The sequence below is a fragment of the Eleginops maclovinus genome, chromosome 20 (assembly GCF_036324505.1).
Source record: "Eleginops maclovinus isolate JMC-PN-2008 ecotype Puerto Natales chromosome 20, JC_Emac_rtc_rv5, whole genome shotgun sequence".
NCBI lineage: Eukaryota > Metazoa > Chordata > Actinopteri > Perciformes > Eleginopidae > Eleginops > Eleginops maclovinus.
This window is the reverse complement of record NC_086368.1, coordinates 10931483-10950145: the sequence shown is the minus strand read 5'-3', so window position 1 is coordinate 10950145 and position 18663 is coordinate 10931483. Positions and strand designations below refer to the sequence as shown.

At 38.7% G+C, this 18663-nt stretch overlaps 1 protein-coding gene across 1 annotated transcript; it reads left to right on the top strand.

The window, feature by feature from the left end:
* The first annotated feature begins 226 nt into the window (after positions 1-226).
* cers5 (ceramide synthase 5) lies at positions 227-18658 on the top strand. Its single transcript, XM_063910901.1, has 10 exons — positions 227-508; positions 9184-9289; positions 10205-10335; positions 10658-10715; positions 10869-10919; positions 11966-12058; positions 14004-14132; positions 14736-14842; positions 16473-16629; positions 17716-18658. Exons 1-10 carry the CDS (start codon positions 336-338, stop codon positions 17878-17880), a joined length of 1170 nt encoding a protein of 389 aa, XP_063766971.1. The 5' UTR covers positions 227-335; the 3' UTR covers positions 17881-18658.
* The last annotated feature ends 5 nt before the right edge of the window (positions 18659-18663 follow it).

The following is an 18663-nucleotide window of genomic DNA, read 5'->3' as shown; positions in this document are numbered from 1 at the left end:
GGGTATGGTGTGTTACAGAGACATGGTTTGTAAATAATTGTATACGTTGAGTTTTTACATAATACCATGAACGAAACAAATACATGATCTGAAAAGTAATATTGTTTCCTGATATTGCCACTCCCCAATAAATCTAACGGTGACCATTGCGAGTCTTATTTTGAAAATGTCCACCGGAAGTCTATTGTTTTCTCTTCAATTCAACGGTAAAGTTGAGAGAGGCAATTCATCTCAGTGGCCCAGGGGAAGGAAGCTTTCATCAAGTTTCACTCATCTTTTTATTCCGGATAATAACTTATTTCATTCAATCGTCCGGGGACCGGGACACATGAAAGATGGCTGCTCTTTCAGCCTGGTTCTGGAACGAGAGGTTCTGGCTCCCACACAACGTCACCTGGGCGGACCTGGCAGACCCGGCTCCCGGGGTGGAGTACCCCAAAGCCGGGCACTTGTTTTCTGCCTTGCCGCTGGCTTTGGGGATTTTCGCCTTGAGGATTGTCTTCGAAAGGTGTGTCCACGTCGCTCATGTCACTGTTTCCTGTAGGGTGAGGGTGAATTACCTAAAGTACTTTCAACAAAGGTTTACTGACAACAATGGAGTGATGGCTCTGTTGGAGTGGTTGAACCAAAGTAGTTACATGTTTGTTAACTCGGAAAATTCTTTGGTGAAACACCATTTCCTCATAATCAGTAGTTCTTCCCACAAAACACTACCATCTATTTTTTTTTTCTTCTATTGTCTTTTTCTTCTACTTTTAAAGAAACGTGATCACAATTATCTTTGGGAGGTACCTTCAAGGTGTATGCAACACCGCCCATCACCTCTTCTCTAAAATCTTGTCATTGATGTTTGGATAACGCCAGACCAGTTTGGTAATCATAGACTGTTCAGCAATCTGCTTATGTGTCTTTAGCCTCCATTAACTGATGCATGCTAGGGACTGCTGCCTCTGCCCTTCAGCCTACTGCTTCTCTGAAACTGCTTCATCTTCTTGTCCCTTTATAAGAAGATGGTATCCATCAGGTCCTGTGCAATGGTTAAGCTGTGTTCAAAAGTGGAGCAGGAAACAGTGTCATTTATGGCATTCAACATGACTAACCCACACAAACAAACGCACATTCTGGCTTGGTACACACTTGGATGCCAGCCACCTGCATGTCTTTTTACACAAACAAGTAAAGAACCTCTGTTGGAATTTTGCTTTGGCAAACCAGAGCAAAAATTGTGTGCAACTAATTTGCCTATTGTTTCATACTTTACCTGTTGTTGAGTTATCTTATCTTATCATCACTGGCCTTACCATCATTCTCATGTAGCATAGTTCAATAAAGGCACTTGAAGAATGTTACATGCTTCCACCAAATTTTTAATGAAAATCAGGCGAGTAGTTTTCCAAACTAATCCAAAAGCATAACTTTGGCGGGTTACAAGTCCAAACTTACTGCTCAGATATTGATATGAAACTTTTTGTGTAATTGGTCCCTCAAAACGCTGTGTTTACACAGTTCTCGGTGAGAGTAGACGGTGAATGCCCTAATATAGGTTTTGCCTGTTTTACTTTAGATTCAAGCTACAACAGTAAGAGGAGCGTTGCATTGGACGTAGCAAAATGGAGCTCATAGCAGACTGTCCCATTTCATGTTCCCCTTTAGAGTATTTGTTTTGGCTGAAATATGCCTTTTTATTTGACTTTTTGCTTTATGGTTTTCATCTTTTGATTGCTTAAGTAAACAATTGCTCAAGTATTTGTTTGCATAGTGTTGAAGCGAGTTGCAGGGTGCCAGTGTTCAGAGTAACATTGGAGCTTGATAGAGATGTTGTATCTCTCAGTTCAGAATAGCAAGATAAGATAAAACAATGAAACGTAAACAATGGATGTCTGGAGATATGGCCGTTTATACAGTGAGAAGATAGATAGAGATTTTGTCATGCTGTACAGAGAAAGCGAATGTCTTCTAGAGCTGTAACGAATAGTTGACTGATCAATTGGTCGATCGTCAGGACACACAATCTCCAACTATTGTGATCGAGAAGTGAATTCCAAATGCACAAAGACAGAATTGTTTTCACCCTCTTTAATATTGAGATGCATGCCCTGGCACTATATTAGATTGATGCTCAAGGCAGAAAGCCTTTTATTTGAATTTCCCTCTCTTAAGTATATAGATGTTTAAAATGAATAGACAAGTGTATTCTAACACACTTTCATTTAGTCTGGGCACTGCTCATTACAGATGTTTTATTATAACATCCAACAGTACAAGCATTGTGTTGTTAATGTTTTGACTGCATGGCTATAAACAGTTACGTGATCAAGGGTTACATAAAGTTTAAGAGCCCTGCAGTCAGGATTAGCCTGTTAGTATTGTGTGACCTTTAATAATAGAATAGCTTTCTTTATTTGTCTGAACATTGCAAGTAGGAGAAAATTACCTGAGTATAATTAAATACTCCTGTAAAATGGGTAGGGCTTATTGTCATTCAGGCATGGTTTCTGGACTTGACAGGTACAGCTCCAAACTCAGCGTCAGAATTTGTTTCATTTAGACACAGTCAAGTGGTTGTAAATAAGAAGCAATCAGATATTGGAGGTGTCTGAGGAGAGCCGCTGAAGTGTTCAATGAGATGCACCCACAATGAGCCAGCTGTCTCAGGTGTCAGAGCTGGACCGGCTGTCCCTCTCCGGGCTGTCCTCGAGTACAGAATGATCCGGAGTGATGTTATCACAGAGTGTAAACTCTGCCGCTGTCTGACACCGGCTGCCTCATTCATTTATTCATCAGATAAAAACATCACGCCACAGCCTCAGTTCCTCCTCTCCGCACAACCTGAACACAGACAGAGCTGTTTGTTTGCACTCACTGCACTAAATATAGCACATACACACACTGTGCTCACACACCTGCAGTAAGAGGTCAGACATTCAAACACAATCCCACACTGATGAGATTGAGTTCAGATGGGGGTGTCTTCTCACACACAACCTGCCGCAGACTTTTATGACTCATGGCTTTGACCTAGTTCTACTAATGCTCAATTTCTTTCTCTAAATAAAAGTACGACCCTTTTCATCATCCTTTTCAACTGACTTTCTCCTGCAATGCTTTACTTTGAAGTTTCAAAGTTGAATCATTAGTCCATCGACAGAAAATAAATCTGCAACTATTTTGAAAAATGATTATATATGTATTATGTCCCCAGTTCCAGCAAATGTAAGGATTTTGCTGCTGTTTTCTTACATTTGAAAATCTTTTGGGTTTTATCATTTGTTCAGATTAATTAATTGATACTGAAAATGATCTTTAGTTGCAGTGTCATTTCCCGCTCAACCGGGTCTCAGGACTTTCCATTTTGACAACAGAAAGGAAATTATTCTGCTTCTCCAAACCAAAAACATTCATTATTCTTTCATTGTACTTTCCTTTATTCTGACCTGAACTTTAGCTGACACTAAAGTGAAACTTTTAAACTCCTTTTTCTTCTCCCTTCAGTAATTATATTTTGACTGTCACTTCTACTGCAGTGAATAATTTCAGTATTGCAAAACACATGTTCGTTTTCTTTATTTGTTTATTTCACACATGGCAGTTATTTTAAAAACAAAACATGTACAATTAACACACATTTTATAGCACATGGTGGAAAGGAGCAGGGAGAAGAACATCGTATTTTACGGGCACCTTTAAAAAAGTAAAATAAAAAAGCAATATTCTGTCAGTCACTTACAGAAACACAAAACCAGAACACAATCAAAAGTCGACTTCATATTGTCTGATTACTTTTTCATTATACATTTTCTTAAACTTAAAAATGTTAATACAGCCCTTTAAATCGTTGGTCAAACATTCCACCTTTTTAAGTCAACTACAGAGACACACATTTGCTTTAAAGTAGTACGTGCAAACTGACGCTTAAAATGACATTTTCTCCTGTGATACTCATCCTCTGAGATTAAAACAAATCTGTTCTGTATATTCTCTGGTAGTATTCTTGTTTTTGCTTCATGCATAACTAAAGCCGTCTGTAATTATATTAAGTCTTTACATTTTAACAGCCTTGACTCAATAAATCTTTTGTTTGTATATTCTCTGGGTTGTACATTTTGCAGAACTCTCACAACCTTTTTCTGTAATATAATTAAAGGTTTTACATTACTAATATAAGAGTTGCCCCACACTTCAACACAGTAATGTAAATATGGAAATATCAAACTAAAATACAAAATGCACATTGACTTGTAGTCAAGCACATATTTGGCTTTACTCAACCCAAATTTATTTTCTCTAGTTCCAGTTCAGCTGACTTTGAAGCTGCAGACTCTGCTTCATCTTGACTTTACAATTATCTTAGACAACTGCAGTATGTGATAAGTTGCCCTCGTACTTAAATAATTCTATTCTGTCAATCAGAAAAAGACTCGCAGGGAGGAGCTTTGACATCAAGTACTGTATATGTTCTTTGTTCTCTTTGCAACTTATCAAAGTCTGACATTATACTAACTTGTCTGTCACACATATATTTCACTTGAAAGGCTGTCTCCTCACACACATTCATCAAAGGATATTGAATCTACAGGATTCCTCTTCTACATGCAGGCAGTTCCTCTCTGACTAATACAACAGCTGTCTTCAACAGCCTCACCAAACCTGCCTCTTCTAGACCAGTTTCTTCTTGTTAGATCTTAATCATGGTTTTGCTGTTGGCAGTGATTTTGTAGATTGGAGCAGTCGGGTTTGGTGTGTGCAAGCATTGGCCCGTCTAAGCCGAGTCATGGGTTGAACAGGGTTAAGATGTCTATGAGATTGAGGATTTTCATGTAATCTGTGGTGGGACATTTTGCCTGTTTCCCCCCTTGATAAAATAACAACCAGGTATTCTCTCTGCCAAAAGGAAGTGAGGGTACATTAAACAAAAATTCTGATGTAGTGCATTAAACATCCTCCTTGTTCAGTGTTTTGTTTATCACCAACATAATGTGACATTGTCTATCCTAGGGCAGCACAAAATGTCGTTTCAGCGAGGCGAATTAAGTCAAACAAGTCGTGCTACGTTAAGTTTTTCATTCGCTCCGGTTTAAGGTTCTCGGATACACAGAGTTTGTTGTTAGTGAGTGACATTCAGTCCCTGCATGCACAGCACACCCCTAATCACATCCATTCTTATTTTTTACAAAGATAATTAGGTTTATTTTTCAGCATTTAATTATAGTATAACTGAATATCGGAAAAGGGGAAGAGAGGGAGGATGACATGCATGATCCCAGGCTCTACCAGGATAGCTACCAGGGCACTCCAACTGCAATCATCATAAATTCATATAATAAAATACTAAATATTGAGCGCACATTTGAGACCCCAATCTAAAAATGGGGGAGGAATAGGAGGAAAATACTGAAAATAAATGTATGGTCAGAAAAAATATTTCGGCTACATAAATGATGACGTTTATTTTCAACAGATCTAGTGGTAATTCTAGGATTGAGTCACATTATTATGCAGAAAATACAATATTGCCTTGTCAGTTTAATTCCCAATATTGTACATCTGCCTTAAGTCATGTTTTTTCCATGTGACGGTCAACTCTGTTTCAGAACTTCACGAGTCAAATGAAGGCCATAACTACATGTGGTACTGTACCGTGCACAGAGCCGTGTCTGTGCCTCAGCCTCCGAGGCCCTGGGACTTGGACATTTTCCCGAAGTCAAGGTTGTATGTAGCTTTCCCCTTCACAGCCGCCAGGCCTCCGTGCACACACTCCACACTGAGCCTGTGTTGTGGTAAGAGGCTTTGTGTATGTTGGAGGGGTCAGGCTCTGAGGAAGAACAGGGATGTTTTGATGTTTAACATAAATACATTAGCTCTTGCGTCTAGCGCCTCCCCCCCCCCAAGCAAGGGCCTGTGCTAACAAGAGAACGTAGACTTTTGCCAATATCTGTGCCACATGAACTCATCCACCGTGGGATTGTTCACAGTTCGATAGAAATAAGCTCTGCAGCTATTGAGCATTTAACCGCAAGAAAAATATCTTTGCATGTTGACTTCCCTTATAAAAAACATGTTATGCTCAAGGCACAATTAAATGTGGATCTCCCTGAGTAATGTTTAAGAACATAATGCCACATGAAACTGACCTATCCAGTCCAGCTTCTGTGCAAAAGGCAGTCAGCAACAGAGTCCTGTGTGGTTTGATTTCAATGTCATGAAGTGCATTCAGTATGTGAGGTGGAACTGCTCTTTGAAGGTCGCTTAAAGAACCATATCCAAAAAACACCTTGAAGAACCTGTTTTAAACTATATAATTACACAGGTTTTAAATTACTTTTTGTGTTCTTTAACATATAGAGATGGTTTGGATGTTAAGAAAATGATATAACTCAGCCAGTTTGATCTGCATACTTGTCATTATTCACAATTAAAGGTCATTTTAGGACAAGTTCAAAGTGCTTAGGTAAAGCTGCTTATTGCAGTTAGACAATAGTAAAACCCTGAGGACAAAAGTGTGAGTGTGTTGAAGAATGTTTTTCCATGATCTTCTCATAATTCAGATTCCCATCACCAGGAACTACCTTTTTGTACAGCTCAGACAATAGAGGTTTCATCATAGGGGAAAACTGTTTAACAGTAACACTTGGCAGGAAAAGGATTATATCTTTTTGACAGCATGATGGATCGACTGATCAGAAAGTAGTTACAATGAAAATGTTTACTCACATGTTTATAAAAATGTAATACACTTTTAAGAATATCTTATAATATAATAAGGGTACAAAATAATATGACAATGACTCATCAGGCTTTCAAACGTGATAAGTTATTGTCACAGCCCACAGTTAGCCAGAAAACAAATCTTGTGATGAATGTTGAATTTCCATATCAAAGCAAAACCGACATTTGCATGTATAAAATAACACTGATGTGTAGGTTTCATACATATTTTCATTTCATTTACATTCTGAGAGCTGTATGATACAGTAGTACCGTGACATTTCATGTTGTTGTAGGCGGGCGTGACTCACTTGTCACCATGTGTCTTCACTTTTCTCTGAGGCATTAACATAGCTCACATTTCTCATTAACACAAAGGGGTAAGGCCATACCGTTTACAATGCAGCCTCGTTGAGTTGTGTTATTCTGTGTCTGCAGGGCACAGATTTCCATCATTTCTTTAAGGTAATTGTGGAAATGTACACAATACGACTAAAATGTGTATTTATAAATGCTTATATTGTACAAGACTGTTGTCAATGTACAATTATTTGCAACTGGTTTGGAATGTTTGGAAGAGTGTTGTATATCAACAGAGAAAATTAGTTAAAAATATATAATATAAACTTCTAGATTTGTATTCAGTGGAAGCAAGAATATCTGGCTCTAAATCAACAACAAACGTACTCCCTGCATAAATTGACCTTGTAGACTTGGGGCTAGTTATCTCCAAATAGCTTTATTCTATTTTAACCCCCCCACGACCTCAACCATAGGTTTTAACTGTTTGAAAAAGTACCGTGGTTGATAAAGTTAGTTACACTGTGCCTGTGCTGTGACGTCGGTGTCAGTAGAGCAGCTCTGACAAAAGACTCTTTTCTTCATGAAAGAGACACCGATCTACATTTCCCAGGTGGAGACCACAGGAGTGTTTTTCTGCAAGAGTTTCTCAGTACATTTTTGCATCAGCCAAACTGTAACCTTGTAAATATTGAGCCTCTCTTAATAAAACTGTATTCAAGGTGATTTTTATGACATCAGTCACTTATAGTTTATTAATTCCTACTTATTTAGTTATGCTTGGAGTTTTGAGGCATGTCCTGTCACACCAGGACTTATTTCTTTTGTTTATTAATTGTCCTGTCTTGCTGCTTTTTGATGATGTTTGTGAAGGTCAGTGTGTTGCTACGCACAGAGACCCATGTTCGCAGCCCAGCGATCTGCTCATGTATCAAATCAGACCCATAAAACCTGAATGCACCTGACTCCCAGCTGGCTGCTTTATTTTAGCCTGTATTCTATCCGTGTTATATTTGACCTATGCCTTCCTCAACAATAAGGATGTTTGTCCTCTATGGACATGCAAAAAGTCTTTCTCAAATAAATATTCATGACCGAACATCAGTGCGATCCACCAGCACAAAGCACAATTCGACTATGACACGTTGTGCACATTAAGTGGCATCTTTTCGTTCCAGCAGAGCTTTCCTGTCTTTGTTCATATAAACATTAACAGTTAGCTTTCTTTCCCTGCTAAAAGTGACTGTGCAGTCATAACTCAGAACAGAAGTACAGGCAGGGGTCAAACAAGGTTGTCATGTTGCCATAACGTCCCAGACTCAGTGGGGATTTTCAAAAAGCCCCCCTTCAGCTAGTTTGAGCTTTTTTTCATACTTTATCAGATGTAATCCAAACAGGCTTACGCAATATTGGCAACATTTTCTTCCCATAGAGCTCCTTTGAAAGAAATCGATTAAAAAACACGCTCTATGTATTTTCTTGCTGGAAAAACAGGAAACATTTTTCCCCCTGGGCCTTAGCTGGAAGCAAGCTGGCGCAGCAGTGGGAGTAGCACTTCAGTGGTTGCTGTTTTGCATCTTGAAGGTGCGCTTTTTTACATTTGAACAAATAAAATGTATTTTTACATTCAGCATGCATTTCCTCCTTTATATGAAAATCTTAGTTTTATTTCAAGTTTGAAAGCTGCATTGTTTCCACTCATGTTTAGCTGGAAACATTATTATATTTTCTGCCCTTGATGGCTCATGTCTGCATATTTTGGCAGGAGCTGATATGCATGCACGGACTTAGTATAACTACCAGTGAACATGTCATAGCAGCAAATGTCCAAAAAGAGCTATGGTTTTAAAATATGTTCACATAAATTGCAAAACAAAATCTGGGTCCGTTTACTGAAAATAACTGATGCTGCCGTGTCCAATATAACTCATTTTGCTGTGTATATTCAACTTTCTTTACTTGGTAAATAAGTTGTTTTCTTATGTGTTTGTTTGTGTTCCAGCTATTCTCTCAGAAATAATAAAGACATATTTCACATACACAAAATATGTTCACATTTCGTTGAACATATTTCCCGGTTCCCTGGCTATTAATCTGACCACGGATCAAAACTACTACTGGACGTAGCTATTTCTTTAAGTCTTCTTTTCCTCTGTCCCATTTTCACCTCTGCCTCAGGTGTGTTGCCAGTCCCTGTGCCCGGAGTCTCCACATCCTCCCCGGTGTTGGACGACGAGCTCATGCTAACACGGTGCTGGAGAAAGTGTTTACATCCATCACAAAGGTTTGTTTCTTTCTTGACATCATATTAGACTTAATATACTGGAGCATCAGCTATGGTATCATCTGACAACTCATGTTAGTCATGTAAGAGTTAAATATAAGGAGCAGGTCACTGACTGTCGCAGGCAGGGCTGGAAGGCAAAGTATATGCCCATCGAGGTTCGCTGCAGGGGCTTTTGTGGGCTCAAGGTTCAAAGAGGAAAAGAGCCACCATCGCTGAGGCGGCAGAGAGAGCCTTGAGATGGCTCTGGATCAGGAGAGGAGGTCCATGGGGAGGAGCTAATGCCACCTGTCATGGTTTGATCAACCATGGCCGGGTTGCATGGGCGAGGGTGTATGATGTTGAAAGGCCCAAAACACCCGATGACCCCTGGGGTGATGTGTTCAGGAAGATGTATTTTATCCAAATCAAACTACGCTGCTTTCACAACATAACACTGATTTACATTTTCTGTACAACTGCATTGAACATTAGATGTTGAGCCTCAGATGAGGAATCTTTCATGAGTCAATTTTTCGATATCAAACCGCAAGTCAGACTTCTCTGAATAAATCCATATTAAAAATGCTGCTGTTCTCATTTTCAAACAATACATTTTGTTTAATGGACTACAATCCACTGAGGGAAGTGCACCCTGGGCACAGACTCGTGTGATTCATATTTTATGATATTATGCAAAGCACATCTCTGTTCCGATTGTAATATCTTTTATTAAATGCCTCCCTTTCTTTTATGCAGTTTTCACAGATTTTTTTTATAGCAGTGTTCTCCTGATCATTTCTCTATCCACTGACTTACTCCCACTGAGAGTGTTATCTAAAGAGTCTCTGATATAAAAATTGCAATCTGCTTGGACTGGAAACGGTTACTTAAATAACCACACTGTCTTATCATCCTTGTTTCCTCTCCGCACAGAATCCAGACTCGCGGCATCTGGATGGCCTGTCGAAGCAGCTGGACTGGGAAGTGCGAAAGGTCCAGCGTTGGTTCAGAAACCGCAGGAACCAAGACAAACCCAGCACACACACTAAATTCTGCGAGAGCATGTAGGTTAATCCCTGTTGTGTTCCCGTTTAACCTCTCTGCATGCATGAGCACACACTACTTGTGTGTTCTGGTGGTGTGTATGTCCCCATATTACTACTTAAGTTTTAGCCCATGAGAGTGAAAACTTTTTGTGTGGTTCTAGTTTCTTCAAGACTTGTTTATTGTAAGGATTCAGATTTAAAATATAATCAGATTATTAGGATGGAGAGAGACCCAGGTGAGTGGTGTGTGAATGCTTACTTTATCTTTTATTTTTACTGTGCTGTTTCTCCTTAACCAGCCTTATTTTCTAGATCATAATTCCTTCTTGTTCACTCGTAGGTGGAGGTTTACATTTTATTTGTGCATATTTACCTATGGGTTCCGGTTTCTGTGGCAGGTGAGCACACAATCAGATCAAGCTTGGAAGCACTTATAAACAAGGGGGAGGAATAAGATGTTATTGTTTGTCTTCTCATTTATAATAATTGATTGGATGGGAATATTTCCAAAGTTGGAGTTGTTTGCTGAACTAATCCATGTTTGTTTTTAGACTCCTTGGATGTGGGATACACGGCATTGCTGGTACGGTTATCCCTATCAGGTATGATGCACTTCCAATCTTTGTCTAACTAATCACCTTACAGTTGAACCAACAAAGTAAACAACTGAACTGCTGGATTGAATGGTGCACAGTTAACCATGAAACACCAGAAAAATAATGGTGTTTTTTCTAAGGGCAAGACCATGATATAAAAAAAACATCCTGTAAGTCATTCTAAAAACATTTGTGTCATAACAACACGTGTAATGTCTAAATATAATGATATAGTATTTCAAAATCACACAATGTTTTCTCAGTATTTTGACCGAGGCCTACCAGGGCACAAAGTGTTTTTATGAATGATTATTTTAAAAACGTTTTTTATACAGACTTAAAGATGTTGACCTTTTAATAACAGGTCTTAGGTTTCATCTTCATTTTTCTTTTAATGGCATGAATAGGCCAAAACGTAACTGCAGAAACATTTTCAGTATCCCTTTAAGCTTCACAGTCTTCATCTGCTCCTTGTATAAATTAAAATGTATTATAAAAAGCAGTCTTATGAGTTAATATGTACTATCTGTGTTTCTTTCTCATTCTGTTGCTGCTATGACACCAGGGATCAATAAAGGTCCATCTTATCTAATCTTAATATCATGCAGTTCCTTTGTTGGGTTTATAATGTCGGCTAACTGTCTTTTGCAGATGCCATTCACAGACAGGCCCACTGGTAACATTTCAATCATATACTAACTCAAGCTACACATTCACATTCAGATTTTACAGATCAAAGCTATACATTAAAGTGCTGTATATTTCAGCGGGTCTCATGCTCACTCAGGAGGACAGGGATCAAACAGTGTCCACACAAAGCTGCTGTTTGTCATGAGATGATGTAGATTTGCCCAAATTAAGACACAATTTTAGACTTAGCAATTCACTGGACAGTACATCTTCTCAAGCTTCATGATACAGTAACTTTATGGTGACTCCCCGGGACAGGGTGTGTTGCACAGTGGTGGCCATGCATCATTCTTTCACTTTTTACACTGTGTAATATAAATACTATATTTTTTAGTACTTGTCTCACCTTTCTTGCTCTTTAGGTCATGACTCCGGGTCTTTACCACTACTATGTAACAGAACTGGCTTTCTACTGGTCCCTAATGTTCTCCCAGTTCACTGACATTAAAAGAAAGGTGAGTGAAACAGCACTGACTGTTATACGACACTGGATCCTGCCCATTTGTCTATGTGTTGCAAGGTTCATCAAGATCAAAACTGATTCTAAATGTGCTTTGTTACAAGATCTTACAGTTGTGTTTAATATTGAAGGTCACAAGTTTTTGTTTTTTGAGGGGGGCGTGGTGGAGCTGGTGCTGCTCCGTCTGTGAATGCTTTGTATTTTCAGCGAGGGCACCCACAGTCATGTGATTGCAGGAGCCGGCCTAACTCTGTTAGAATTACATAAATTCCAGCACATGAGAGGTGGAGTTAGTGGTTGCAGTCATTTGCTGTTTATATTTTAGATGTTTCAGACGGCAACTATCAGGAATATGAAGCCTGAAAACTAGGCACGTACTAGAGTAGAGTTGTGTTTAAGCTAGATGAAAATCCCTTAAGGCATTTCTCACAGTTTAGCTCTTACTCACCTTAGTTGCATTGTAATTCATTTGAGTTTGCCCCAAGCCACAAAGGTAGTGAATAAATATGCCAAAGAAAAGCAAAAGAGCAGGTATTCATGCAAACTTCAGTGACTTGAATACACTTTTTAGGTTGTAATACATCTGTGTCACTGTGCTTACAAACTCTGAAAGTATTTCATCTTCAAACTTAAGTATATCAAATCTTACAAGATGTCAGACTGATGATCTTGTGCAAAAATATATGCTTGATGTCATGTTTTTTTACAATGTCCCTCAGCAGTGCTGTTGTGGAGACTTACATTAAAAGTGCTGGATGTAGGTTGAATTAAGAGATAAGATCATATCACTTTTATTGATTGTCAGAGGGGAAACTCAGTTTTTGCAGCAACACAATGGCTTAGATAAGAATAGATAAAGTTAAAAAAAAGGAAATATGTTTATGAAACTAAAATAATGTCAGAGGTTAAACTATAAAATGTAATGTGAAACAACAAAAACATCAAAGATAGAGTATAGAAAGGTAAAATAAGTCAATTTCAGAACACATAAAAAATCCTGTTTTTGCTCTCAAGTCTCTGTTTGTGTATTAGGTTGTTCCGCACTGTTAATCTTTTCTTCATATCTTCTGGCTCTGTGAATCCAGCAATACCTGTTCTACTATTACGTGACCTCTTAAAGGGGCCCTAGTCTGCTCATTTTCAGGTTAATATTTATATTTTTCGCCTCTACTGTGACATGTCTCCCTGCTTTAATGTTCATAAAGCTCTTTCTTTTTCTCATACCGCCTGTGCTGCAGCACCTCTTTTCCACTCTGTCTGGGACAAACACTTTCTGGAGGGAACTTTGGTATTTTAGCCTTTGCAGACCATTTGGATGCACATTTACACTATAGGAATGAGAAAACCCCAAAAGCATAATTGTGCCTCTTTTAAAAAAGCAAAGAAACCACGATGATTACATTCAGAATATATTAACACGTAACATGCTGCTACAAAACGTGGTCCCCCCTCTCTCTTACCTTGGTCGTACGTCAGGCTTTTCTTTGTTTATTTAAAAAAGTAATTAGATCGAGCCGTCTAAATGCTTGGCAAATTCTTTCTGATATTTTGCTTTTAGTCATACTGTACATACTGTGATTTTTGTATGCATTTATACTACAAACTATGACTTTGTATGGCATGCTGTACTTTGCAATTAGAAGTCGTATAAAAAGTCATACTATCCTATGACGTTTTATGAAATTATGACATTTTATGACATACTATACTATGACTTTGTCTGAAATACTATACTGTGACTATTTAGTGATATTACAAGTATATAGTACTACACTATTGTTTTTTAATTGCATTGTCATCATATATTATATTTCGACTTTTATGGCTAACTACAATGATTTGGCTGAACCAAAAAGTGGTAATTATCACCAGTTGACAAGTTTACAGGTACAAATTTGGTGCACACATGTGTAACCATCCCTCTCTCCCTTTCACTTCAGGACTTCATGATAATGTTCATCCATCACCTGGCGACCATTGGTCTGATCAGCTTTTCTTACGTCAACAACATGACGCGAGTGGGGAGTCTCGTGATGTGCGTACACGACGCCTCCGACTTCCTGCTAGAGGTCAGTCACACAGTAACATTTGATTAAGTACATTTAAATGTGAACACCATTTAATTATTTTAGCAACCAACCAGATACCCAATATACTGTCCTTTCTTTTGACCATCTTTTGGTTACACTTTAACTATATTCCTCTCCACACATAACTTTATACTTAGTTTTTATTTGCATCTCTTATCTGACTGCGTACAAATCAAATGTATATCTATTCAAATATGTTCAGATTATAATGGGATTTAAAAACAGTGTTTTGCCAGCTGTTTACCGTACATTTGATACACTAATCCTTAAGAAATAAAGGAAAGATACTGAAACATGTTAATGTGTGCTGTTTATACCAGTATTGTGAAACCTAAACATTTAAATGTACAAAAGTAGTTTCTTATTATTATATTGTTCCGTAGCCTTTTCATTTCAAGTCAACAAACAATGGAGATGAAAAGTTACTGTAGTCTAACATTTCCAGTCACTTCCTCTTGGCTCCAAACCAAACAGACTAGTTGTATGAGCCCAGGAATCAAACCGTGCTGGTAATGAACCAAAAACAACGCTCCACATTAAACATATCATTAACTGTTACTTCTCTCATTTGTTTTTCTACAGCTAGCCAAGCTGGCCAACTATGCCAAGTACCAGCGCCTGTGTGACTTCCTGTTCATCGTGTTTAGTGTGGCCTTCTTTTTCACACGACTAGTTATATATCCTATATGGTGAGTTCTAATTACACCTGCAACCTCACAGTAAATTATAAATCTACTTTTGCCATAATATTTACGAGTTAACTAATGCATAATATCTCTATTTTTGCAAGAAATTATTATAGAGCTTAAGCTTAAGTTAGCAATTGTGTGCATAATACTGTCGTTTAGCTTTTTATAGTGAGCAAAGATTTGAAGAGGAAACAATGTAATCCTCCAGTTCTTGGATTTTTTTAATTACTCAAATTTCAATACATATCTTGTATTTAGTAACAGTTTTGAGCAGTAGCACACGGCCTGCACTCTGAAAACAAAGTGAAGACTGCCATGCTATGAATAAATAATACACTAAATAAACTAATAAATGGTAATAAACTACCACCCTCATCTAAGGCCATTTCCAGGATAATTGTTTCCTAATGGTTGGGCTTAAAAGGATTTGAGGAAAATATTATTTGAACTGATGTTGTATAAGGTACTCTTCCTGAGTCAGAGTAGATGGCGGTCACACACCCAGTTTGAAGAAACAGATGGCAGGAAAGTAAAGAAAAAAAAGGGCAGTGCATAGCAAAACATATTTTAAGCATGAAAAATGCGTTGCTATCAGGCAGGCTTCTGTGGAACTGAAGCCATTAGCTATACTCTCTTCTAAACCACAATACTGCTTTGACAAGAGCAGTAATTTACATCGAGGCAGGAGTGGAGCTACAACCCCCGAGGTAAATAACTGCTTTTGTTAGTGGAGTCTGATGGCTTGGAAGAAAGCAAGATAAAGCTGTGAAAATATTTTCAATTTGATAAACACTTTGTTTTTAGATGTGGTTCCATTTTTAGTTGGTCCGGAAAAAATTCCAGACCACTCAACATTTTTCTTAAATCTTTATCTCTACATGTATGGCAGACATTTCAGTTTCTGTTGAGTTTCAACACAGAGAAAAAGTGTCAGTAGTTTATAGAATACAATTTTAAAAAATGTATATTTAACTCAAAGACAAACCTATAAATAATAAAACAAGAGCAAATGATAATGCTTAGGTGGTCTCTTAATTTTTTCGGGGCTGTAGATGCCCCATCCACAGCAGTGTAATGCTTTGCTCCTGCGCTGGTACTCCAGTCTGCGTCTCTGAATTTAGGGTGTGCTGACCACCATTGACTGGCCATACATTACTACCTAAAACGACCCCACTTCAAAGTAGTATCAGTTTAAATGGAGGTGTTTAGTCAGAGGCCTGGATGATGAAGCTGGGCCTCCAGAGAGAAAGAGAGGGGGAGAGAGAGACAATAGGGAACCTATCATTGACGGAAGAAACCTGAGCAGCTATATTCAGTGTCTTGGTGTGGATGAGTGCAAAGCTAGTGTTGCGGCTGCAGCTACGTGCACTGAAATCCGAACCTCTGGGGGGGATGTGGGTCTGTTGACAACCTCCTGTCACTCACACAGATTTAAAGGAAGACGTGACCTCACCATCCACTCACCTAACACTACACTCGAGATATGTTACTCGCCTGCTTGGTCGCCATGGCATCCAAATGGGAGTTACATTGTGTGCTGTTATAATGGGCCTCATTAGGGGAGTGCTGGTTAATAATATGGTTAAAGTGCAGCTTGATCACGCATCTGTTTGTCTCCTTGTTGCCCCAGGGTCCTGAACTCCACTATGTTTGAGAGCTGGGCCATAGTGGGGCCGTACCCGTCCTGGTGGCTCTTCAACTTCTTACTGCTCGTCCTCCAAGTGCTGCACATCATCTGGTCCTACCTCATAGCCCGTATAGCTGTCAAAGCTGTGCTGCGGGGCAAGGTGGGTCACATCAGACACATTACTGAGAAGTTATGTTAAATGATGTAAGAGTAAAATAACTGAACCATTTGTTGATCTGATAGAAAAATATGTCCAACTATTTTGAGTACAACTTTTATTTTGAAAATCACTCATTCCAGCCTAACAACTTGAAGGTTTGCTGCTGTTTTTGCCTTATGTTACAATGGCAAAACAATAACCTTGTCCCTCATACATGTAAACAATGTTTCTTGACATTTTGTTGACAAAATCATTATTTTCTACATTATTTGAGGGAATGTGTGGCCTACTCTATTGACCTACTGAGGGGATTTACATCATAAACATCTAAACCCTTCCTGCAGCTACTAAAACCTGCAAATAAACAAACATGTTCTTACCTTTTTTAGTTTCTGTAATTTCATGAGGTTTTGAGCAGTTCAAACTTGTCCCAAGAGGCCTGCTTTTAAAGAAATAGCTACAGTATATGTATTTCAGGATTCAAAATAATTACATTTTTAAGCAAAGATTAACAAAAATGTCCCAACCGTGTGGAAAAGAAAACATTGATTCGAGGGGCTGTAAAAAACACAAAATCAATATTATTCCCAAACGGACCTCTGTCTATGACCACAGTGTTTCCTGACGCACAACAGGCCTTTTGGTGATGCCTTTGCTGCCTCTGCACTTCTGTCTGAGCTGTCCCTGACTTTCTCGTGTCGTTCTCTCTGCAGACGCTGTTTGTTTCCTCTCCCTCTGGGTTGAGAGAGGGAGATCCTGTCTTTCTATCTTTCTTTGTCCAATGAGCCTTCTCCACTCCTCTCGCTTCTTCTTCGTTTGCTTTCTCCGCTTGAGACCTTTTACCGTCTCTTTTTCTCGGTGTAAGTTTCTGTTGAATCCCACTGCTTTGATTCCTTTCACACAGCGTGATTCCATCTTTCCTGTTAATTTTGTACCAATTCAGCATAGCTAAAGTGGGTTTATTAAATCGGACAGCTGTGTTTGAGCTCATTCAGTATCATTACATGCATTTGATTAACACCTGTATTTTGAGCTTATTCCTCTCAAAACAATAATATCCTGTTTCATGCTCCATCTGCTTCCTAGGTGTGCAATGATGTCCGCAGTGATATTGAGAGCAGCTCAGAGAACGAACCCGACACACCCACAGAAGGCCCCAAGGCTTACTCTCATTCTCCCAAAGGAGAAAACGGCACTAACGGCCACTGTGCTGCTGCCAAAGCTCGAGTGCAGAACCTCAGCAGCTGGTGACACGAGGCTGGGAGCCCCCTGCAGTTCATCCAATAATACGTCTCCAAGTGCTTGTGTGTCTTTGACGGTCAAGGCTTACACGGACACACACATTCACACACAGTGAGGATGGATACTCTGCTTTAAAGAGCCCCGTAATGACATGTACGACACATCTCAAGAGGTGACGTGTCAAACCGGAAACAGTATGGAAATCTGTTGAAGCAGGTGATTTATATATGGTCTTATTTTTCAAATGATGAGATGGATTTGTGCTGAGTTTGGCTGCAGATGTTGATTAGTTTTAATGTTCTCTCCCAGTTTTATTGGTCAGATGAACTTAATTATTTCTGAGTTATGGGTTAAAATCACACTGGATCACAAAGGGCAGAAAACACTAATATCTGAAGCTGTGTTATATTTTCAATCTGTGATGTTACAGCAGGTATTTTATATATAAATAACTGTAATACGGAATGAGTAACTTATTAAAGCTGTGGTTTTATCAGCTTTTAAAATGTATGCAAACCTGCTGTTTGTGTGAACAGAAGTACACAATTTAGAGATTTTGCGGGAGACGATTTTGCCTACTGCGATTTATTGTGGATTTTTCCTTTAACAACGTTGTGACTTGTTTTATTTCCTGTTTTTTTATACTACTTCTTCTGACACCAAATGTGTTAGAAATTGCCTTTAGGAATCCAGGTATGAGGACTTTACTAAATGTCTCGTATCACATTCTCACTTGAGTGCCTTGTAAAAATATATTACCAAATATATTCTGTTGTTGAAAGATGTCTTTCA